This window comes from Clupea harengus, chromosome 10 (genome assembly GCF_900700415.2).
Source record: "Clupea harengus chromosome 10, Ch_v2.0.2, whole genome shotgun sequence".
Classification (NCBI taxonomy): Eukaryota; Metazoa; Chordata; class Actinopteri; order Clupeiformes; family Clupeidae; genus Clupea; species Clupea harengus.
Window position 1 is genome coordinate 25052121 of NC_045161.1, and position 24606 is coordinate 25076726.

General features: G+C 41.1%; 3 protein-coding genes across 5 annotated transcripts; all 3 read left to right on the forward strand.

Annotated features, from left to right (window-relative positions):
• Positions 1-1086: 1086 nt before the first annotated feature.
• Positions 1087-13972, forward strand: scinla (scinderin like a). Of its 2 annotated transcripts, none has more exons than XM_031574553.2 (17): positions 1087-1208; positions 3024-3218; positions 4148-4302; positions 5675-5836; positions 7092-7241; positions 8038-8127; positions 8389-8521; positions 8861-8949; positions 9135-9350; positions 10221-10354; positions 10525-10615; positions 10724-10894; positions 11625-11799; positions 12222-12337; positions 12495-12572; positions 12743-12803; positions 13287-13972. In XM_031574553.2, the coding sequence occupies exons 2-17, from the start codon at positions 3038-3040 to the stop codon at positions 13445-13447; spliced, it is 2163 nt and encodes a 720-aa protein (XP_031430413.1). In that variant the 5' UTR covers positions 1087-1208; positions 3024-3037; the 3' UTR covers positions 13448-13972. The 2 variants fall into 2 exon arrangements, with proteins under 2 accessions (XP_031430413.1, XP_031430414.1); XM_031574554.2 differs by having other exon boundaries at positions 3027-3218.
• Positions 13973-14284: 312 nt separating this feature from the next.
• zgc:109982 (uncharacterized protein LOC553564 homolog) lies at positions 14285-17994 on the forward strand. The gene is made up of 6 exons (XM_012821566.3): positions 14285-14541; positions 14898-15059; positions 15248-15427; positions 15891-15984; positions 16814-16997; positions 17486-17994. The coding sequence occupies exons 1-6, from the start codon at positions 14445-14447 to the stop codon at positions 17723-17725; spliced, it is 957 nt and encodes a 318-aa protein (XP_012677020.2). The 5' UTR covers positions 14285-14444; the 3' UTR covers positions 17726-17994.
• A 1875-nt stretch (positions 17995-19869) lies between these two features.
• Positions 19870-23176, forward strand: dr1 (down-regulator of transcription 1). Of its 2 annotated transcripts, none has more exons than XM_031574555.2 (4): positions 19870-20103; positions 20628-20858; positions 21196-21359; positions 21744-23176. In XM_031574555.2, the coding sequence occupies exons 2-4, from the start codon at positions 20639-20641 to the stop codon at positions 21888-21890; spliced, it is 531 nt and encodes a 176-aa protein (XP_031430415.1). In that variant the 5' UTR covers positions 19870-20103; positions 20628-20638; the 3' UTR covers positions 21891-23176. The 2 variants fall into 2 exon arrangements, with proteins under 2 accessions (XP_031430415.1, XP_031430416.1); XM_031574556.2 differs by having other exon boundaries at positions 19871-20103; positions 20635-20858.
• Positions 23177-24606: the final 1430 nt, after the last annotated feature.

Below are 24606 nucleotides of genomic sequence, written 5' to 3' on the forward strand. Positions count from 1 at the left end.
TCTTTCACTCTTCCTGTCTTTTTCACTCTGTCTTTCTCTTTATATATACACACGCATTCTATGCATTATATACTATTTATTACGTAACTATAGCTCTTCCTCTCTTTATAGTTTGGATATATAGAGTCACATACTCAGGCTGCAGACAGCTTGGTGAGCTAAACTCTTCCCCGAAGACTCATTATTGATAACTGCTAGGTGTGGCTGCACAGAGACTGGGAATGCAGCCACACCTGTACTCATGTGTTGTCTTGTGCTGCGTTGCGTTGTCTTGCGTTGTCTTGCGTTGTCTTGTGTTGTCTTGTGTTGTGCTGAGTTGTTTTTAGGTCTGGAAAGTATTCCACTGTGCTCTCTGGCTTTTTAAAGACTGCAAAGATTCTGCATTGGTTCTCACAAACATTCAGAGCATGCAAATTAGAACTCACAATATTGCTTATTCAACCTGAAAGTCCACTTTGAAACAACAAGATTTATTTGTTTCTTATACAGTATCATATTTCTGGAAAACGTAGAGACTTAAGTGTCATGCACTGTAATGCTAATTTGCATTATATTATTTCATAGGTGATACAATAACACTTATGCATTCATTTATACATAAGTGTTATCTTATCACCTATGAAATAATATCCCATTAGTACTTCATCAATGATCAGTTTCCACTCTTTAGATAACCTAAAGTCTGACTGTGTTTGACTCGAAAAGATAAGTTCCACCAGGTTGCTCCGTTTGTCTTTATTAGTTGACATGGTTTATGCTCATATCCCTAGGGGACCTGACACCCTAATTGAATTGGCGCAGAACAGAGGTGGTTTTATATGAGCCATAAACAAAGTTAATCTTTTTTTAGTATTTTGTTTTTTGCAATAAACTGATAATAATTTGAATTTGTCATGGAATGCATTAATGCCAGTGACTACATGAATGAATGTTGGTGAAAAAATCTCAAAATAAAGACAAAGAAAGGGTGTGTTAAGCACCAAGTTGAGGCTGCTGAAGTTTAGTTGCACTGTGAAGACTACGAGAATGGCGTGCTATTGGCCAGTGACAAGCCTCTCCCCTGACAGTGCATAAGTGTATAAATCAGACCAGCGTGCCATGGATTGGCGCAGACTCTGGACTACTCAGCGGCTGCAGCGGCACTCCACATCTGCCTTCATCGAACTGAGAGACGAACCCCAGACACCATTTACAAAAGAAATCAACAGGTAATACATTAGATCACAATTTAAATGCTCGTTCTGAGGTTTCATCGATTTAATCCTGTTAACTATACATTCAACTATCGTTTTACTGTTAGGTGAGAGGAACTTTCACGTCTAAACTGTTTGTACATTAAAACCTTTTTCATCTCGACGAGTGATACAGTTGCAAAGAAATCTGGAATTATGTTGCACGTAACGGTACAATAAATCAGGGTTTCATTTTACACCAATAGATTTTAAGTCATTGGCACTGTTGTTGTATTATGTAATAGCTTCCTTTCGACGTGAAGAGCGGTTCTGTAGAAACTTTCTTAGCCTGCGGAATGTAGGGAGCATGTTTTTACTGGTCTATGTCACTGATAACTGTCTGTATGTTGTCTGTCTGGTCCTTTATGCGTTTAGTAGCTTTTTTGTTCCGACCGCTCCACGTACATTTCAGTTGACATTTTAGTTAAGCCAACTTTAAACCCACTCATAGCTATTGTTACGGGTCTGTCCTTTATACCAACCATTCATTCTCTAATGTATAGGCTACTGGTTATCAAACTGATATTTTTTCACTTTCTGTTAGTTTGGAGGTGGAGCGCAGTGGTTGCCCAGTGGTTTTTTGCACCAGAAACTCGGCAGAAAAAAGAGACCTTGTGGCTTTTTTTTAAACACTCCACACGCATGTAAGCACACGACTCGGGGATGAGTCATAGCCAGACCACGAAAATGTTTGAAGATACTTTCAGAATGCACGCCAAGCACGCACGACCGTTGAGCTAAATGGTGTTACGTGGAAAACGCTGCGGGTTTATAGCCTAGTAGACAAATGAAGTGGTCCTTTTTTAGAGAGATGGCATTCTCTGCCTGTAATATTCCCTTTTTAAAACCCACAAGTATTCACAAGGCCTACATTTAGTTGCATGTCGGATTCATTTTAAATACCCCATTGATTAGACTTCAGGTTATATTTCTTAGATTGGTTAGATTTAAGAAAATCCAGTCTTGACACTGCAGGAAGAAAAATGTCAGAGTGAGCAGAAGCCATCTGATTTGGTGCCACTGGGAAAGCCCTTTTGAGAAAACCATACACTCACACACCCCGTATACTCACACACCCCGTATACTCGCTTTTGTTGACCCACCCTTTATGGCACTGAATGGGCGCGGTTATTTACCGTGAGTAAACAGACACAGACACACAGACATATCACGGGGTATCTGCAAATGAAATGCATTCATAATACACTTGGTACACCACCAATACTCGTCTTGCTCTACTTTAATGAATGCTGAACTCATTGTAAGCGGATGACATTTAGGTGGATATGGACTTTGTTCCATGTGTCACCTGTGTGCACTGTTTTCAGAGTAAATAAACACCTGCGCACGGTTTGGTCCCACTGGGTATTTTGATTCATAGTGAGCGTGTGTTCACTCCAAAGGGTTGACAGCCCGAGGAGAAGCCCTTTACCATAAACAAGGTGTATGGTACTGTATGGTGACTAGGATGTTGTCTGTGTAGACAGGTTAGATTTAGGGTATGTTAATCACAAACTAAATGACTGCCCTTTGTCCATTTATGACATATTTCACCAAGCAATCGAACAGGTACCTTTGCTCTACCACAGGTGAGAAAAGCCATGATAAAAAAAGAAACAGCAACCATTAGAAAACTGGGAATGAGTCTGCAAAGTGCATTCAACCCTTTGAGACACCACTTTACAAATGCTAACCCTTTATAGACTGATATATACAATAGTTTAGCATTTTCCTTTCTGTCTCGGTCTAGCATATTGAAGAACCATGGTTTTCCTGTTTGTCCCTGTCTAGCAGATTGAAGAACCATGGTTGTCCACAAAGAGTTCCAGACGGCGGGGAAAGAGCCCGGCCTGCAGGTGTGGCGTGTGGAGAAGATGGACCTGACGCCCGTGCCAAAGCAGCTCTATGGAAACTTCTACACTGGGGACGCCTACATCCTTCTTTACACCACCTCCGCCCCCTCCTACTACATCCACATGTGGCTGGGTGAGTCTCCTTCTTTACACCACCTCCGCCCCCTCGTAGTACATCCACATGTGGCTGGGTGAGTCTCCTTCTTTACACCACCTCCGCCCCCTCGTAGTACATCCACATGTGGCTGGGTGAGTCTCCTTCTTTACACCACCTTCGCCCCCTACTACTACATCCACCCTTCTCTGCAGGAAGAGACAAAGGCACTGTTGCCCGTCATATCTTTACCACAAGTTCCTGTTTGAGAAATAGTTCACATGCACGGTTCTGAAACTCACGAAGACGCTGTTCTCCTATTTATATATGACCACCACTGTGCACATAGTGTCAAAGTTTTCTTTCTTCTACTTCCTGTTCTTCTAAAATGATCATATTAGTGCTTATGTTTACATGTACATTTCACAAAATGCTCAAGTTTAGCACAAGAATATATCTGTTATAAAGTCACACTCATCCACATATTCGTTAGACAGGTCGCAAAATTGCAGAAAGTAACTCATAGGTACTGCTTCACACCCTATCAGTGTACTGCAGCCACATCCTCAAAAAATAGTTCCCTAAATTTTTGCTCAGAATACGATATTCAATCTTATCTATTGTCGCCAGAAACGTTATTATTCAAGATAACACACTTTCCCTGGGACGGAAAATTTCTTCTTATTTAACTTACTTCTTACTTCTAGTTCCTTTAGTAACCATTTTAGATATATTCTATGAGCTTTTTAAATGATTCCTGAAGATATCTGTTGGCCTCCTGGATTAACATATACACTAGGTATATGTTTTGGCACACCTTTCAAAGATATACCCCCCAACACAGACACACAGACACACACACACACACACACACACACACACACGCAACAACAACAACGCACTCACTCACTCACACACACACACACACACCTCAGCTCTTGTGTTGATGGTTGATGTTGGTGCCTTAGGTAATGAGTGCTCCCAGGATGAAAGTGGTGCTGCTGCCATCTTTGCCACCCAGCTGGATGACTTCCTGGGAGGCGGCCCAGTTCAGTTCCGGGAGGTCCAGAACAATGAGTCTCTCAGTTTCCTTGGTTATTTCAAGTCTGGAATCAAATACAAGGTTAGATACATCATTCTTAGTTGCCCCTGGTAACAGTCTAAATACAAACTTTTTCCTTCAACATTCTTTGGCATATTGTTTAAAAGTGGTTGTTCACAATATTCAAGTGTAAAGGCTAATTGATTTAACCACCCAAAACAGTGGTATTCCTTAAATGTTATTGTACAGACTATGTTTGCCTTTTCTGTCTCTGTTCACAGCAATTAGTGTAAGACAAGTTATTTAAAATATGTTTTTTTTTTCACTGGAAGAAGTAGGCCCACATGGTGGATTGTAGTTTATTTTTTGAAAGAATGAAGGTACACATCATTGTTCAAATTATTATTTGCATGGTGTTAAAAGAACTGAAAGAAAGAAGAATGAGGAAGTGGTTCAAGTTTAACATTAATAGGCTAAAGTGGAACTCACAGTAAAAATTCCAGAGAAGGTGTCAACATTTGTATTATTAGATAAGTTATCAGTGCAAATAATACATTTTCGTCAAACCCAGGTATCGTAAAACTGAAGATGTCAGTACACATGTTATGCATTCTCTAAAACTGGTCTATTTCCGCAAGCTTGTGTAACTCAACGTGATGGCAACATAATTAAGGCCTTGCGTGTAATTAAGGCCTTGATGTTGTGGCCTTCACCCAGTGTATTATTTCAGGAGCATGTTAGGTCTTTTTGTATGTGAAGTGTCCCCTCCTCTTTGTCTCAGACAGGGAGTGTTCTATCCATAGGCTGTTACCATGGTGAGTTTGAAATGGTGGCGCAGTTGAGGTCGAGCACATCTGTGTTACATTTCTGCTAATTAGATATAAATTTGGCAAGGAGGGAAAAGCTTCTGGGTAGGAAAGCACTGGAGTGAGGCAGGTACCGTGGCTTATTCTGGTGAATAGGATTCTGTTTTCCCAGTGTGATAACGCAGCTTTTTCCCATTTAGTGAGTGGAGTCAGCGCCATCTTTCCATTATGTCGTGACTGCTTTGTGCAGTGTTGGGGGAAAATCACAGGAACACGCTAGCAGCAAAGTAATCTCCTGAGGGGACACACTGCTAACCTTGAGAGCTCTTGTGTTTGTGTGTGTGTGAGATAGAGATAGGGAGAGAGAGAGAGAGATAGAGAAAGAGCGTATCTAGACTTGCACAGATAGAGTAAACTGCTAACCACACCGAGGTTGTGGGGTCGGAACCCAGGAAGCACATACTAATAAAACTCGTCTCTACTGTGGCTGACATTGGATAATAGCATCTGTCTTAAAAATAAATGTAGTCTCAATAAGTCAACAGTCATTCCTCCATACTGATTGAGTGTCAAATGGTGTCGGCCTACTTGAGCTTAGCTGAGACCCTCACGTCTGGCCATGTTGTTGCTTTTTTCTCCCCTTGCAGAAAGGTGGGGTGGCGTCGGGTTTCCAGCATGTGGTGACCAACGACATGAACGTGAAACGCCTGCTGCACATCAAAGGCCGTCGGGCCATCAGGGCGTCTGAGGTCAACATGGCCTGGGCCAGCTTTAACCGCGGAGACTGCTTCATCATCGACCTGGGCAAGGTGAGGACAGACTGACCACAGCCTGTAGTATGGCAGTAAAAAACAGTGGAATAGACACAAGGCCCATTATTACATGTTTTACAGGTGTCAGCTTTCATAGGGTTACAGTCTTGTTCATGTTAAAGTAATGGAGGTCTGTTACGACCTCACTCTGACCATCACTGCAGCCTGAATAGAATGATAACCTTTGTTCCGCCTGTCGGTTAATGATGGGTGGAGGGGTAGACGATTGGTATACCTGGAAGTAATTATAATTAATGATTGACCAGTTTCCTGACCAGAATGGAGAAATGAGAAACTTCCGTATTCACGGAAGTTGTATTAATGAATGATTGGCTGAATGATTTATCTATCAGTGAAACATAGCAAATATATGTTAATTACAATGTTCGATGCGTATTGTAGCCCCTACTGTGTCTTATATCACTCTTTGCAGTTGGTGGGGTTAGTGTGGGGTCTGCTAGGTATGTCTGGTACTGGTGCAACCCATTTTCTTAGTCTGGACTTCATTTACCCTTTACCCTGTACCAGTAACCACCGTTCTGATGTCTGTGGCCCAGCGTGGTTCGGATAATTAGATTCTTCTGTTCCTCACGACCCTTTTGGTATGAGTCATCCTATTTAGACCGTAGTGATAATCAGAATGAAGTCAAAAGAGTTTGTAAGTTATGAAGTAATGAACTATGGATCTGTGAGACCTAAGGATGGCCGTCACTATCCTTGTCACTCGAAACACTCTGAGGCGTTCAAGGTAAGGGGTCGATCGAGTCGTAAGGGGTCATGGGCGTGATATTGTTCATGTATAAGGTCTCAAGAGGAGGAGGAACAAAGGTTATCATTCTATTTAGACCGTAGTGACGGTCATCCTTTGGTCTCACAGATCCATAGTTACATACATAACGTACGTTGTCTGCAATCAAAATGTTGGATCACATCTACTCCCCCCCCCCTCCCCATTTACTTTGGTGGGAATTTAAGTGTCCACTGTAATGTTTTCTACTTCTATGGTTATAACAGAATCACAGGCCTGATCAGAGACAAGACAAGTAGTTGTAGATGTATGTCAGTGCTTTTGTAAATTAAACTGAAATGAAAATGTCCTGCTTAACCAGTGGTTAGCGTCACCACTTTCTAAGCAGTTGGCCTGGGTTTGATTTTCAGTCGCTGCAGGTTGTCTGTAAGTCGCCTTGGATAAAAGCCTCACCTTGCTTGCTGAATACCTCACCTTTTAATTTTTTACAATTTTAACCCACAGGATATCTACCAGTGGTGCGGTAGCGAGTGCAACCGCTTTGAGCGTCTGAAAGCCTCTCAGGTGGCGATAGACATCCGTGACAACGAGCGAAATGGCCGTGCAAAGCTGGAGATGGTGGAGGAAGGAGCAGAGCCGCAGGCCATCATTGATGTAAGCTTGTGTGAAAATGTAGTTGTTGCAGAACTGGAGGAAATGGAATCATAAAGAATGTTAGTGGGGCAGTTTCAATAGCCTACATTGTAGATTTGCCTGCTGCACAAATACCCTAATAAGCAGAAGTCTAGCATAGTTCCCTTCATCTAATAATGACAAGTGCAGGAAGTTGCAAAACAAACTTGGAATGCAGCGGATGCCAAATAGTAAATAGCAATAAAAGGTTTTATCTTTTTACCGTGCCCCCCAGTGATCAAATGAGGCAACATTTTTGCACCACCTCAGGAAGGAGCCCATATACAAAGTTTCGTGTCATCAAGAGTCGCTGAGATATAATCTTTTTGTCAGCATCATGAATTGCAATACAAACACAATGGAGGGATTTACAGATAATTTACCTTAAATGCTTGCTGTATCATATTTCATATTTGATATATTTACCTGAAATCATACAAAATAATGTATGAAATAATAAGTATTTGCTTCAATGCAGTACATTTTTATATTGAAATATTAGTAATACAAATGTTAGTCTTACTTTTTCAAAACCTTTAAAAAAGATTTCCCTGCCAAGTTACTTAGTGAGTTACTACATGAAGGGAAACATTTGATTACTGAATCCTGGCTTTACAATATTTACAAATGGACTAGTGAATTAGTGCTTAATTGTGTACTAGGACAAACCCTGCAATCTCTTGCCAAGCTGTTGGGTTTGATTTGTGAGGCACAGCAGTGACTCATCATGGCCAACCATCAGCCTCTTTTCATAGGGAATACTCCTGTTTATTTTCAGGCACTCGGGCCCAAACCCAATATTGCTGCAGGAACTCCCGACGATGAGAATGTCGACAGAGCCAACAAGAAGAAGGGTGTTCTCTATATGGTATGACTATGAACTTTTTCTCTAACATGTATCCCATACTAATTGGGGGAAACTGCCCTATATTAATTGATGTGTAAGTGCTGTTTTATATGTCTTTATATGAAGAAGGATATTCTCTACATGGTATGAATGTGCACTTTTTGTATCCCATACTATTTAGGGAATCCGATATTTACTCATATATACTGGCTGTTGTTTTTATACTTTATATAATGCATATTTATATTCAATTGACGGTTGTTAAATGGTTCTGTCGTGTAGATCTCTGATGCCGCAGGCACCATGAAGACATCTCTGGTGGCCCAGGCAAGCCCCTTCAAACAGGAAATGCTCTCTCCCGGCGAGTGCTACATTCTGGACAACGGTGTGGACAACAAGATCTTCCTGTGGAAAGGTAGGGGAGAGGTAGATAACTCACTGTCTGGGTAGGCTACTCTGAATGAATCTCACTTAACTTGCACTATTTCAGCTGATGTTAGAATCGATTTATATTATGTTAGTTATTTCAAGCACTTTATTTGAGACCCACAACTCACTTTGTCAATATGTAATTGAATGTTTTATGTTTGTTGTATGTTTGAGGGTTTGTGTGTTTGTCTGTTTTATTGCAGGCACTGCAAGTGACATGTCAAAACACAATTTAATTGCTTCTTTGTTTCTGAATATAACTGATTCTAAAGAACTGATATGTAACTTTTAAGACGTCTTTATGTATTTTGACCTCCCTTCGTAGGGCCAACTGCAAGTACTGCTGAGAGAAAGGCTGCTATGAAGGCTGCTGAGCAGTTCATCAAAGAGAAGAACTACTCAAAGAACACCCAGGTACAGCACACACCTACAATTTCATTAAAAAAATGTCATCAATATTATTGTGATAAAATATCAGTTTGGAGGTCATCTATTTTTCCCAGATTATACTTGGATTCATCATAGTTATGATCATAGTTAGAAGTAGATCTCTTAAGTTTAATCTTGCCTCTGGATTGTGTGTGTGTGTGTGTGTGTAGATCCAAGTGATGCCGGCTGGTGGAGAGACAACTCTGTTCAAGCAGTTCTTCTCCGACTGGAAGGACAAGGACCAGACCACTGGCCCTGGCCAGGCCTACACTATTGGGCGCATCGCTCGCATTGAGCAGATCCCCTTCGACACCGCCTCCCTCCACTCCAACAAAGCCATGTCAGCTCAGCACGGCATGGTGGATGATGGCACTGGGAAGGTCCAGGTATAAATGTCCACAGACACTCAGAGCCTGTTGTTTTGCTAATCTCAACTCTGTACACTTCCTGTCTCTTAACTGATGCATAGAGCTGTTACAACACTCTGGTCATGGGTTCGGTTTCCCACACAGCACACAAACTGATCAACTGCATTTGCAGCTGCATACGGAATACTTTATTGCTGTCTTTGGCTAAAATCATCTATCGTGGAAATTCCCCTTAAATACCAACATTCAAAATAATTTCTAAACAAATGATTTCACCACCCCTGTCCGATGGTGTGCATATAAGATTAAACTACACATATCAAAGATCAATGTTTTATAAACATTGGATAGAAGTAAAATCATAAACGTTGTGGTAGTCACAAAGACCCTTATCAGCCATGTGCAACAACCTTATAACGTCTGGTAATATGCATTCACATAAACATTACAATCAACAGTCATTAGTTTAATTTCATATTACATCTACAATTGTAATAAAAATTAATTTTATTTCAATATCATATATAAATATCCCAATTTACAAACACATATACAGTACCAGTCAAAAGTTGGACACACCTTCTCATTTTTTGAGAAGATTTTTCTTTGATTTTATTATTTTCTACATGGTAGATACAACTTTTTTTGTTTAGTACATCATTCCATATGTGTTCTTTGGTAGTTTAAATGTCTTCAGTATAAATCTACAATGTAGAAAATAATAAAAGTAAAGAAAACACAAAAAAATGTAAGATGTGTCCAAACTTTTGACTGGTACTGTATACCAAATATCACAGAAATGAACTCAGCCCTCTGATACATTGGAATGAATAAATGTCTTCTCCAGTGTGAGGTCTCAGTGTAGAGGTTTTGTTGGTTCTGCCTTAGATCTGGCGTGTGGAGGGAGGGGAGAAAGTTCCTGTGGAACCCTCCAGCTATGGCGGGTTCTTCGGAGGAGACTGCTATCTGATCCTCTACTCCTACCGCTTGGGAGGACGGGAGCAGCACATCATCTACACCTGGTGAGGGTTGACCCCGACCCAACAGGAGGCGCTATGATTTAAACGCAGGGTTTCTTTTGATGGATAAGCCTTAGCTAGCCAAAATGTTAATTTTTATTGGTCTATAAAATATATATCTCTAGTTCACCAGGTGTAAGCGTGACTCCTTTGGTATGCTTCCTTACTTTTAGGCAAGGACTGAAGTGCACTCAGGATGAGCTGGCTGCCTCAGCCTTCATGACTGTGAAACTGGATGACTCCATGGGCGGGGCTCCTGTGCAGGTCAGTGTCATTAGACATGGATGACTTTTGATTGGGTGTTAAAAAGTATTCAGGTTAGTGACTGGATGAAGTGATCAAGTTTGATTACATTGCTGTGAACTTTCGCAGGTGCGTGTCACTCAAGGCCAAGAGCCCGCTCACCTGATGAGCCTGTTCAAGGGCAAGCCAATGATCATCCACCTAGGCGGGACCTCCCGTAAGGGGGGCCAGAGCCGCGCTGGGAGCACCCGCCTCTTCCACATCCGCCAAAGCTCCACCCGGGCCACCCGTGCAGTGGAGGTGAGTCTCCCCAAGTCTGGATCTCACCATTGGGATTTATTACACTGCTGCTCTGTTTTGGCACACACACAGCTAATGGGAATCCTTAATAAATAAATAAATAAATACATACATACATACGCACATATATGCATACATACGCACATACATACATACATACATACATACGCACATATACATACAAATATACGCACATACATACATACAGAAATAAATGTTGCCGTACATCTGGATCACATACATGCAGCATTCCAGTAAGTCACTGTGGAGAGTCGTGCTTTGCATGTTGCCGTTTTCATTGGCTTTACATGAGCTTAAAGATGTAGGCATCTTTCTCCTCTTTCGGTAGTGACATTAACTACCAGATCGTAGGTACTGTATGTATTTCATTGGAAATTACTTGCATAAATCACATCTTTGTGTAAATTAAATGCACTTATGCCAGATTTTTCCCTTTGTGTATAAAAACCTGGAATTTCCCCCCACGTTTGGGGCATTTCTGGGCTTTTATTTTGGCATTGTGTCCCAGTCAGGATCACTGAATGAAAAAACAGGCTTTCCCTGACTTTTGTTTCTTATGACTCAGTGCTGCCTACTTCAACTTCGACTTTTTGTGTGTGTGTAGAGGAAAGATAAAAATAGGTACTGAATATGTCATGCCCTTCTTTCAAGTTCTCTCGCTCTCTCGCTCTCTCTATTTCCCTCCCTGAAACCACCCAACTGCATGCAGGTGGAGCCCTCTGCTGCCTCCCTGAACACCAACGACGTATTCGTGCTGAAGACACCGGACTCCATGTTCCTGTGGAGGGGCGTGGGGGCCACGGAGGAGGAGATGGCCGGTGCCAAATATGTCACCAGCTTCCTGGGAGGAAGCGCAACTGAGGTGGCGGAGGGCAAAGAGCCTGGTGGGTGGATCCTGAGAGACCGATCGGCAGATGGCTACTTATGGAATAAAACATAAGAGCAGGAAATGTTACTGTTGATTTAAACATTATTGATTAAACAACGAACACCGATATTTAAGTCGTACTGAAATGACAGAAGATTGAGTGAAATGGACTTTAAACAGCGCAGTGTTTGACACAGACACAGTTGTCTCACAGCACAATGATGTGACAAAATAAGAATGGTGTCAGAATAAGTGGAATTAAGATTATGTAACTGTCGATTGAATTATTAAACACTACTGTCAAAATGAAAGGAATAATAACAGAGCACCATACGCAGCACAATTCAGACACTTTTTAGATCTCTTTTTTGCCTCACAGCTTGCTGGAGAGATTAAAAATGCCATCACAATTAGTAACATGCATGCTTCCCCTTTCAGCTGCGTTCTGGTCTGCCTTGGGCGGGAAGCGGGAGTATCAGACCTCTCGATCTCTTCAGAACACAGTGAAAACCCCACGCCTCTTCGGCTGCTCCAACAAGACCGGACGCCTCATTGTGAGCTGGAGAATGATTAGTTTGCTTGCCCTTTATGTTTCTAATGATACCAAAAAAATCCTCTCCCAGCTTTTGAGGTTTTTTTTACCATTTCGCCATCACAATTTGTGACTGTTTCCATTTCTACATATCCTCTTGACCTCTGTCCCTTTCTCAGGCTGAGGAGGTTCCCGGAGATTTCAATCAGTCTGATTTGGCCACTGATGATGTGATGCTCCTGGACACCTGGGAGCAGGTGGGTTTGTGTCCTTGTAAAAGTGCCAAAGCATTAAGCTGCCTGTTGTGTGCACAGCACGTTGAAATTAAATGTTTCATCTGAAGTTTATTCCAAATGCTTACGTTTGGATTCTCAACCAAACTTGATATTCTGGGGCTGACGTACTCATTTTTTTCACCTTTCCACAGATCTTCCTCTGGATTGGCAATGAGGCCAATGAAGTGGAAAAAACTGGGTCGGCTAAAATCGGTGAATAATTATCCCTTTATCCCTTTAGTCACACTGTTTCATTCTCTCAGTGTTTATAAACATTAGCCTGGTGCTGTCATTCCTGGAAATATTCATCTGGATGCCAGTTAGATTGGAAGAGCTGGAGCTAAAAGGTTATTGGATTAACTCATCGTCCACACGGTGAACGTGGAGAGCATGACTGCATCCTCTGCCCAGATTTTTACCACCAGAAGTTTATCCACATAACTTGTTAATGATCTATATGCAGCATCTTTGCTGAGTTCATGGATAACAGCTGATATTGTTGTAGTTTGAATTAAACTGAAAGTACCTCATCTTCATCCCCATCACCATCATCATCATCTAAAAAAAGAATATGAACCTAGAGAATATGAAATTATGACCTAATGGTAGCTTAAGCAGACATGTTCTTTTTGGGTGCTTAAATAGGTACACACCACAGGGCACTGAGAGTGACAACTTTGCTGTTTTCCCTTTCAGCCAAAGAGTATGTGGACTCTGATCCTGCCGGCCGGCACGGCACTCCTGTCGTCACCATCAAGCAGGGCGCAGAGCCTCCAACCTTCACCGGCTGGTTCCAAGCCTGGGACGCCAAAATGTGGGAAACAGACCCTCTGGAGCGCATCCGGGCTCGCTTCTAAAGCGCTTAAACCCTCACCACATCCAAGCACCCTCCCGCATGGCCAAACCCCCACCCCACCCACTCGTTTTCTCTTCTAAAGAGATCTGAAGGCATTCAGCTGCAGCTTGGCCTTCAGTTTAAACTTTCCATGCAACAGCACTGCTTGAAACAGTTCTTCATACAATATATAGTCTCTTGTTTTTACTTTGTTTTTTATATATATATATTTGTTAGATCATGTGCTAAGTGCCAAAACCAGAACACATGAAGTTCAGGATTTTTAAAAAGAGTTTTTAAAGTATTTTTAGATGATGGATAAGTTTTGTGCATAATTGTATCTCAAACAGTTTCTAAGATTCCAAATTGTAAACATGCCATGATGCTTAAATGCATCCAGTCAGTATATGCAACATCACCCTTAGAGGTGATGTCGGGCCTTTATGCAGTTTATTCTCTTTTTGTGCCTTGGAGTTCTTTTTATGAAAATGTATCTGATTTTTAAAACATGTAACAGTAGCTAATAAAAACAAACTGTCTTTTGCTACAGGTGTGTATTTGTTTTTGACCCATACTGTTAATCTGTGATGTAACTGTGAGCATATTTGCATTGTCTCACATGCTTTTAGCTAGTGGTCTATCACAGCTGGTCGTCAAAACAACCGGTTAGAATAACAAAGCCCAAGGGAGAGACTAATGATATGGGCACTTTCATTGTATGCTCACGGCCACATCTCTGTGACTCCCCCACTCCCAGGATCACTCAGTCTTAAAATATTACTCTAAGCCTGGGGGATTGCATCAGCAGGTGTTGGGGATGCTGATGGGTAATCAGGTGTGTAAACTCGGCACTCACATTCTGCTGACGCTGCCGAACATGGCAGATTAGCAGGCGGGTGTCGGGAGTGAGTTAGTCCATCTTGGCCTCTCCGAGCGCACATTCTCTTCTGCTTTTTTTTGGGCTGTCCTGCGCTGTTTTTGTTCCAGTTGAGATAAAGCTTAGCTTTTGTTGGGCCGCAATGAACCAGAAGGTTGTCCTCATCACTGGCTGCTCCTCTGGCATTGGTTTGGCGCTGGCAGTGCGCATTGCCAAGGATGAGAAGAAGAGATTCATGGGTAAGGTGCCATCTATAAAAATGCCACCACTGTACTCACTTGCACATATGATTTAATTTATGAGTTCATTGCACTCTTTAGGTGGAGGACAAAGTAGGATTTGCAAGTATGTTGTATGTATTGAGGCAGACTATTAACTGGGTTGGGATATCAGTTAATATCTAAAATAAACGTAAATACTGTTTAGATATGTAATAATAATAATAATATACATGTATAGATTATAGAAATACTTAGACCTACACTTGATAATAGTGACAATGAGAGAAGTAATCACTCTCACTGAATCTTATTTATGTACCTGAATGTCTGTAGCTTATGTGGGAGGGCTTATAGTTTGTGTCTGTGGCTTCCAGTCTATGCCACCATGAGGAACCTCGCCAAGGGTGAAGCCCTGGTGGAGGCAGCCGGTAAGACACTGGGAAGAACCCTGGTGATCAAACAGCTGGACGTGTGTGACGAGGATTCCATAAAGGCCTGTGTGCAAAGCCTGCCTGAACGCAGAGTTGACATTCTCAGTAAGACAGACACTCTTTCAGTGTAGCATCCCTACAGCTGTGATGATAACCTGCAAGCCATAACCTCAAATATTGTTATATATTTAATCTCATAATATATGTTATATTTATTACGGTTTATGTTTGTTATTATTATATGTAATTCAATATGTCATATGTTAACAATTTTGATGATTTCTCTTCTGCAGTCAGCAATGCAGGGATGGGCCTGATTGGGCCTATAGAATGTCAAAGTATAGATGAGATGAGAAACGTCATGGACACAAACTTCTTTGGGTTGGTTCGCCTCCTTAAAGAAATTCTGCCTGACATGAAGAGGAGGAAGAAAGGCCATATTGTAGTCATAAGCAGTGTCATGGGCATCCAAGGTGAGACTGGCACATCCATATCACAGCGCACATCGTGTAGTCAAGACTGCCGGAAAGAATTGCTTCCAGTGCGGAATATTGAAGTAACATCCTAACCAAAAGTGGGACAACTCATTTTATTTTAGATAAGTGCAAACATTTATTAAATTCAATTTTAAAGGATTTAGTTTTGCATATGCCCTGCCCATCCAATTACATTTAGTCTCTTAATCTTAACCTCACTGCATGTTTCACTAGTTTACTCCTAAAGTAACACAAATTGAATTAGCTAAATGGCCCTCAAATAACGGCAGACATAGACAGAACAGTTGGAACCATTTCAGTTGGAAATCAGGTTCATTTATTGATCAAGTTCAAGTGTGCATTCTTGCACAGGTTTATTCCACCATTGGATCATTAGCCCCAGCACAAAGAGCGTAAGGTGATGTTTACTATTTCATAAATGTGTGTCTTTTTACCTTAGGCATATTGTTCAATGATGTCTATGCTGCATCTAAATTTGCTTGTGAAGGATTCTGTGAGAGCCTTGCTGTCCAAGCATTGAGATTTAACCTGAAGTAAGTTACCACAGTCACATTAACCACAGAACAGACATTTAACAGTATTTTACTTTCCGATGTCACCGCCATCGTTATAAATGTGGTACAGAACTCTGTCTTGTGAAATATGCTGCACAGAAGAATAAAAACGAAAAAAAAAATGACCCCAAGGTCAGGAAATTGTTACTTCCCAGGGGTTATCATCATCCCAGATCAGGATTATCATTATTTTGGGTCCTGCATTGCATGCTCTGAATTCAAAACACTATGGTCATGGAATGTCAGTATATTCCATACACAATGTATCTCACCATTGTTTAGTCATAGATATAAGTCTGTAATAAGGGATGTTGGTCGAGGACCAGCATTTTAGAGGGTGTGGTCCATCCAGACTTCTTCATGCAAAGACACACCTGTTTCCTACTTGTCATTATGAAGAACATCTGTGGCATAAGGCTGCCATACCCCTCCTCTTGACTGGGACATAAAATCACTCCCTCATGCAACCACTAAAGGCTATTGGCGACAGTAGGAACATCCCAACCTACCATCAGATAGGATTTATGTGTGTGTGCCTTCATATTAGCTTATAACACATATAGCTCCTGGGAAAATTCCTCATTCATTATGGATTTCCTCAAAGGATTTGCCATTAAACCTCTCCCTACCTTCTGTTCCAAGAAGGCTTAAGTAGAAATGGCAACTCGTGCAGTTTTGATATCTGAAATTGTATTATTCAGCTCGGAGAGGTGTCTGTATTGTCCTTGAAAATAGCATTTGAGGGACATTACCTTTACTGAGAGAAGCTAATTGAAGCTGATTGCTTTTTTTCTCTTGTCTTGTATAGGATTACTCTCATTGAGCCGGGTCCAGTCATTACTGAATTTGAACGTAAGGTCTATAATGAAGGAGTCAAGATAGACCTTTCAAAAGCCGACAAGGTTACTGCTGACATGTTTACTAACATCTACCTGAAAAACTACGGCCAGATCTTTGAGAGCCTTGGCCAGACACCAGAAGACGTAGCAGAGGTAAGCTCCTTTTAAAGCTCCTTTTAAATCTAAAGAATAAAAGTACATCCATAGCATGAATACTGGATTCAAATGACAAAACTGACCAAATCGATTGAAACGTAAGCACTCGAGTACACTAAAGCAGTAATGTGCAGATGGTACTTCTAAATGTTTAAATTTTTTTGATAAATACAATTTCCTTGATTGGACTGATTATTGATTCACTGAAGGGTCTTCAAAGACATTCTCATCTCATACTCATCTTGGTTGACAAAGCTGTTCTGCAAAGAAGTCGTTTAGTAATCAGAAGGATGCTAGTTCGATTCCCTGTCGAAGCGTCCTTGAGCAAGACACTGAACCCCTAATTGCTCCTGATATGCAGTGTGCCATCAGTGTAAATTTAAAATGTGTATACATCCTTGTAAGTCGCTTTGGATCAAAGCGTCTGCTAAATGTAAATGTAAATGTTCTGAAGCTCGCTCAGTATGCCACTTTAATCCCCACAGCACACACACAAAATCATCACAATGGACGACCCACCCTTCCGCCATCAGACAAACACTCTGTACACCCCTATGACCACTCTGAAGTACGCCGACCCCAACGGAGACCTGCCCATCGAAACCTTCTACACGATGGTGTTTGAGCACGACAAGGTGTTCAATGCCAGCCTCAACTTTCTCAAGCTACTGCGCTGGAGAAGTCGCAAGAGCTTCACTCTGGATAAAGAGGAGAACAAATCCTAATCACTTTTATACACAAAACACATTTTCATTTAATTCTAACCAGTCCGGTTTACATTCTGATATCATTTGGGGGTATTCTGCTTTTATACTACTGGTTAAACTTTCTCTGTCTGCTCGTGTGTCTGTGCAGGGGTTTGTCCCTTTTCTGTTATTCTTTGTGTTGACATCTCACATGTCTCCTTGTTTTTCTGGCTAAACTCCATGAGGAAATGAAAAAATAAACTATTCTCAGTCACAGACAGAATTACCACATACATCCATCAACTCTTTCACTTCCTCCCTGAAGTCTTTCTTTGTCTCCATTTGTCTATCGGCTAATTTAATAACTTTCAATGACAGTTTTTAACGTTTCTTTTTTTCCCCATGCCACTTAAGCAAAGCAGATTGAGTCGTGCTAATCTGACGCAGCATTCATAGACTTTATGTTAAGACCACTTGTCAAACCTGTGTGATACTCAGGGAGTAAAACAAACCAAAGATAGCCAATGTAATCATTTAACACATTTATTTTACAGGGTTAATATGGAATTGACAGTATTAGAAAGTACATCAGGGGTATAACTCATGATTAAATTAACAAAACATCAGTGGTGGCAATTCATTAAGACCTAAGAGTATCGAGCAGGAGGAGATCTTATTATGAAACAGTGTTATCAGCAGATTTAACAAAGTACCAGCTTAATGTGGCTCAGACATAGTAAAATCTTACGTTACTTCTATATTTAGATCTAGTCAGTGCGAACTTTATTTAAATAGTATAGCTTTATTTTTCAATCAGACACCCAGCTGTATTTTGTCCATAATTATGTTTATAATAATAATAACAATAATACCTAAGACTTAGAGCTTTTCTAAGTATAGTACCCAAAGACGCTTATGCACCTACTTCCCATGCGTGTTTTTTCAAACCTTCATTTTTCTTCAGTTAGTATAGCAGCAGATAGGTGGCAGCAAAGGGCAAACCAAGGGATACCAAAGTAAAAAACTAAATTTAGCAGTTTTAAATGGGCTGTTGTTTTCAAAGTTTTTAAAATCTAAGTCATTGAAAATAACAAAAATGACCAAGGTTAGTGAATTTCTTCAGCAACCTTACATTTGTGTTACATGAGTTCATAGTTTTCATTTGATGTTTGTTGCACCAAAAATGTTTTCATGTTTAAATAATTTTAAGGTCGACAAACTAGGAAACGGTTAAATGTAGCTGCATGTTATTTATACTATAGAAAGGAGCAATACAGCCAGATTAAATGTCAGTTTTAAAACTTGAACTCAGTTGGTGGCTGTAAAATACCAGAAAGATGGCTTGCCAGAATCACTGAACAAAGAGTAATTTAACTTCTCCTTGTAAATCATGGGTTGTTAGTTTTCATGTTTCTAAACACTTCTTTAAATCAAAGTGTAAAGGCATCACAGAGCACTACATTATGGTAGATTAGAGGTGCCAGTTAAGCCTACATCTATGTCCAATCTCACAATATCTCAAAGAAATAGGTTACACAGTAAGTAACGACAAAATTGCTCAAAAATAAACAGTAGATTTAGCTTGTATTGACATACATTACGTTTTCTGCAGCCTAATCCTTAGTATTTCAGCGTAAAAAAAATCAGCTCTTTATCAACCTGTTGATATAAATGCCCCCCTCTGCCCATCAATGTAGAGTTGTTCTGCTCAGTCATGTCTAACCACATTTCATGTCTACAGACATGGCCACCTTTTCCTTACCCATTTCACGCATCTAAAAGGCTATACGCCTAAATCACCCCCATTCGATTGAGTAGTATCTCAAGGAACAAGAACATTAAACACTTTTTCATAGACAGAATGTAAGAAAAGAGGTTGTTCTGCGTGACAGCATGAATTATCAGCGGTAACTGTCAACATTATGGCCTAAAAAGACACATGAATGTTGTTGTACACATATCTTCCCAGTTCCACCCTCCTTACAATAATTCCAACCAACAATCCCTTACATTTTTGTCCACAAGACACTAAAAAAAAAGTGTATGCTACCAAGGCCAAACGATTATTCTATAAAACACTGTTATAAGTGTGATGTAGGCCTATATGATGATCAAAGGTCATTGCTTACCGTTACAATAATGATGACAAACTAAGCGTTAAAACATGTACGCGTCCTCATATCAATCAGTCCTGATTGATTAATGAGGCGCAAAAGATGTTGAAAAACACCTGAAGATGCTATCGTGCTCTACCCTGGAGCTACTAGCGCAAACGGGTGTTGAAGACTTCGACTAGGGCGGAGACAACGCCTTTGGAGAACGCCCACCATCACCCTGGGCACTGGGATCTCGTCGTGCATTGTGGGACTGTTTCCGGAGGAGAGCTCGCCAACGCTATTCGGGCTGACATCATGGAAGTAATGAATTAAATGTTTTATATAGTGACGGAAGTGCAGTTAAGTGTCTTTATCAAGACCTCGCACAATTTCGACTGAAAGTGTTTATTTTACGACTAAGCACGAAAAAATGGTACCGGCAGGACTTTGTACTTATTAACTTGCAAGATAGTCATGTCCACAAAAGCTCCGGAGCCCAGCAGTGCCGTTGTGTGCTAGTGGAGGGATAGCAAGCTAGCTAGCTAGACAGCTAGCATAGCTTATGGTTGGCTAGTAAGCAAGTTTTTAGAACCCTTTCATTTGCTGCGTGTCTTGTTTTAGGCTTTTGTCACATTCCACCTCGGTAGTATCCTGCGGAAAGTTGGGTTTGGAATACTTTTAAACGTGTATTCAGGAAAAGCCGGTGACTGCAAGGAGCATTAACGGTTGCTAACCTTAGCTTGCTAACGAGCTGAGTTGCCTCTAGTGAAAGGCCGCTGCGAACCTCCCACTAGCACTAGTTGTCTCTCTCTTATTTTGTCTTATTGTGACTTTTTCAACAAACGGTATTAGAAAGATGGCCTCATCATCAGGGAACGACGACGACCTTACCATTCCGAGGGCAGCCATCAACAAAATGATAAAGGAAACTCTCCCTAACGTACGGGTAGCAAACGATGCCAGAGAGCTTGTAGTTAATTGTTGCACAGAATTTATTCATCTGATTTCCTCGGAGGCTAACGAAATATGCAACAAGTCCGAGAAGAAGACCATATCTCCCGAACACGTCATCAACGGTGAGTTTATGAGAAGATTCTTATCTGTCGCTTGCTGTCATTTGAAGTGCTCCAATGCTAACCTCAATGTAAGACGTCAGCACTGTCTATTTACATCCATTACCGGCCCTTATGAGGCTTAAACAAGTCAAACTAGTAGGCAGGTCAACATATCCTATAGTACAAATATGTAATCCATCATCGAGCCATTTGTCGAGTTGAAATATGAGTATCCGAACATATCAAGTGTTAAATGGACACACCCACCTTTTGACATGACAGGTGTACAGGTTATCTGGTTGTATGCTAACTATGTGCATCATCGTAATTATTTTTTTCTCCGTTCTGTTTTGTGCAGCACTTGAAAGCTTAGGCTTTGGGTCCTACATCGCTGAAGTCAAAGATGTTCTGCAGGAGTGTAAAACGGTAGCGCTTAAGAGGAGAAAGGCAAGCTCCCGCCTGGAGAATCTCGGCATTCCCGAAGAAGAGCTACTACGTCAACAACAGGAACTGTTTGCAAAAGTGAGAATAATCAACTATTATTACTAATCAACTGGTTATCAGTTTAAAAGCTATAGACTTCCTTGCTTGACCATGGGTTTCCATCTCGATTGTTTCATACATGATTGTCATGCTTCCAAACTGTTGGCCATTGATCAACATGTAACCACCTGGGCAGCAGTAACGGTATTATGTGTCATTTTTGGAGGAGGAGGAGGAGGAGGAGGAGGAGGAGGAGTAGTAGTAGTAGTGTATAGCGCATCTGTAATGGCTCTGTGTAATGCTGTTTGCCTGTTGTGTATCTGTTTGTATGTATGTAACTATGCACTGGCCTTAATTCTGTTTCTCCCTCCCTTTCGTGTGTGTGTGTGTGTGTGTGTGTGTGTGTGTGTGCGCACTGCATAGGCACGGCAGCAGCAGGCAGAACTGGCCCAGCAGGAGTGGTTGCAAATGCAGCAGGCGGCGCAGCAGGCTCAGCTGGAGGCTGCCTCAGCCAGCGCAGCCCAGCAGGCCAGCTCCTCCCAGGATGAGGACGAGGAGGATGACATGTGAGAGAGAGAGCGAGAGAAAAAAAGAAAGAATGAGCGAGAGAGAGAGTGAGCGAGTGAGCGAACACGAGAGAGATGCACACCTGTCTGTCCTCCTCCAGCTCTTCCTGGACGAGCAGAGGCATCCACAGTGTTTTTTTGGACAGCCTCCCCTCCCCTCTCCCCCCTCCTCCTCCACTTACCCATCCGACAACCCCCAGAGACATTCTCAGTCCAGAATGAACAGTATACACATGGATGTTTCCTTTTTTAAGACAAAAAAAAAAGATTAAATTGTTTGGGGTTGACACGTGGCCCTTTTAGCTAATAATTGTCCGTGTTACTTGTTTACTCAGACGAACCAGACACAGTCGAAGCTCTCTTGGCACAACAGTTTTTTGTTTCGCATTTTGTTTAGTGTTTATTTACTTTTAACAATTGACCCATGGTATCTTGTTTCGATTTGTCAAAGGTTTAAAAAATGAAATTCTCATGCATTATATGTAGGGGATGCAAAGAGAAACGGAAAAGGCAAACGACTGATGGAGATATTTGTTCCTTGCTGAGTATGTACAAGAGGAGTGTTCAAGCTCATGTGCTGCCTCTTTTAGGTTGATTGTATAATTGTTCCTCAAACGTTATTTTTGTAATGTTCAGCAAGAAATCTTTTCTAAAGGGGCAGGGGGTCTTACTGGCATTTTGGGGATTGGGAAAGGGGGATTGTGTTTTTTTTTCTCTCCTTTTTATGGGAACCGCTCCTTACCCATGTCTTGCTCAGTGGATAATACAGATATTATTTCCAAAACCATTTGGAGTTTTATTTGTTAACGTAAGATGTTCATTGCTTTGTTGAATCATTTTAGTTAAGTCAAGGTGTAAGTAGGTCGAGGCTTTTATCTTCCTGTTATTCAATACAGTATTGCTATGAAAAGATTTTCTCTTTCTCATCCCTAGTACCAAAGACAGAAAAGAGGCTTATGCCCCTTCAGTTACCAGACAGAGTAAAATGACGTATACCGATAGTGTTTGTCCTGTATAGAAGTCAATGGTTTTGGTGCAGACTGCGCCTAAGTTTCTGCACACAGACACAAACACGTGGTTAGTGACTTTCACTTTGTACAATGTTTTGATATCTGAGCAGTTGTTTCCCTCCCCCCCTGGTGCGATGTGTAAAAGTTGCGTTGTGAATGTGTGGTGAATTCTTAACTTGTGATGATTGGTAATCTCTAGTTGAAGTGTGTTCACATGCCTTCTCAAAAGCTGTAAGCTGTATTCTCTGAGCAATAAAGTCAAAATGTTTTATAGTCAAAAGCTATCCCAATATGAGTTTCTCCCCCTCCCCATTTGAAGACAAGCTCCGCAGCTCGATTCCACATCATCTTGCTTTGAGAGTAGTAGTAGTAGTATGAAGTGTTTGAAAAACCATTGACCTAGAGCAGCAGTTTTGTGAATTTGTAAAAAGCATGAATGAGACATTCATTCTTTTCCTTTCGTTTGACACTCAAGTTTGTGGTTTGTTGATGTACAATTTTGTCAATGTGATCCCTGCATTCAGTTTTTCAAGGAACTATTCAGTGCAATTCAACTTTTAATTTTCATTAATTATGTTCTGTAGTCACAGATTAACTGTCCAGGCGTGTTATTACAGATGAAAGGGAACAAGCAGACTTGACATCTGTGGGACATGGGAATCTCTTGTGTTGCAGAGGTTTTGTTTTGTACATTTGTACTATCAAGTATGTCCTTTCAGCCCTTGTTGATTTGCTATGATGTTTTTATCTCACCTCAAGAAACCGCCTATCAGAAACCTTGGAGTTTCCTTCGCAGAGTACAATGCAACTGATCAGAATATTCTCCAATATCAGTCTGTAGGCGCTGAGAATCCAGGGGTACAGGTGGATTTCTATCAGCTTTCTGAGAGGGAGGTCTCATGCTGTGCTGTTTTCCCCCGAGGAACAAGAATCCACTAACCCTCTTCAGACCAGCTTTGGCTGGGTCTGTGGTTCACCCTGTTTCCTGAGTCATAACGGCTTGCCCTTATGATTCACTCTCTGTGTGCTAGTTCAGTCGCAGCCATGGGATTCATTCATTCATTCATTCATTCATTCATTCATTCATTCATTCATTCATTCATTCATTCATTCACTCACTCACTCACTCACTCACTCACTCACTCACTCACTCACAGATCCTAATCATTTCCCCCCCAACTTTTCAAAAATGTAATCTTCGAAGACAGGATGTGGGTCAACATTTTCGGAAGGTCATCCAATTGACGTTAACGTGAGATGAATTATAGAAGAAAATGAGAACAATTAGCAACGAGATTAGCAGGATATGACATCATAATAATTACGCGTACAAAATGGTAGCTATCACAGTCTTGTGCAAATAAGTAAATATACAGTAATATTTCAAGTTTTCTGGTTGGGGCACAGCTGTACGCAACTTCGTTAAGTTACCATCTCAGTGTATTAATTCACCATTATATATTTGGACACAATGTTGATAATGATATTTGCATAAATGGATTTAGTTTCTGAAGAAGATACTAGTAATGTTATCTGGTCAGTGCAGTCACAGTGCATCAAACTGATGCCAAATCTGATAATGCAGTATTTCATGTCTATTGGCCAAAATGTACATTCACCAAGTAATTTGTCACAGCTGTTATTTGTAGACTGAGTTCGCCCCCTTGTGGTAAAAGATTGCACTGAAACACATTTATTCCCCAACACACA

Excerpts from the sequence above, each read along its gene's own strand:
- zgc:109982 (XM_012821566.3), top strand. The coding sequence starts at position 14,445 with ATGAACCAGAAGGTTGTCCTCATCACTGGCTGCTCCTCTGGCATTGGT. Across the intron at positions 14,542-14,897 it reads TGAGAAGAAGAGATTCATGG|TCTATGCCACCATGAGGAAC; the intron begins GTAAGGTGCCAT and ends TGTGGCTTCCAG. Across the intron at positions 15,985-16,813 it reads GCATTGAGATTTAACCTGAA|GATTACTCTCATTGAGCCGG; the intron begins GTAAGTTACCAC and ends TGTCTTGTATAG.
- dr1 (XM_031574555.2), top strand. The coding sequence starts at position 20,639 with ATGGCCTCATCATCAGGGAACGACGACGACCTTACCATTCCGAGGGCA. Across the intron at positions 20,859-21,195 it reads TCCCGAACACGTCATCAACG|CACTTGAAAGCTTAGGCTTT; the intron begins GTGAGTTTATGA and ends TGTTTTGTGCAG. Across the intron at positions 21,360-21,743 it reads AACAGGAACTGTTTGCAAAA|GCACGGCAGCAGCAGGCAGA; the intron begins GTGAGAATAATC and ends CGCACTGCATAG.
- scinla (XM_031574553.2), top strand. The coding sequence starts at position 3,038 with ATGGTTGTCCACAAAGAGTTCCAGACGGCGGGGAAAGAGCCCGGCCTG. Across the intron at positions 10,355-10,524 it reads CAGCACATCATCTACACCTG|GCAAGGACTGAAGTGCACTC; the intron begins GTGAGGGTTGAC and ends CCTTACTTTTAG. Across the intron at positions 11,800-12,221 it reads GGCGGAGGGCAAAGAGCCTG|CTGCGTTCTGGTCTGCCTTG; the intron begins GTGGGTGGATCC and ends TTCCCCTTTCAG.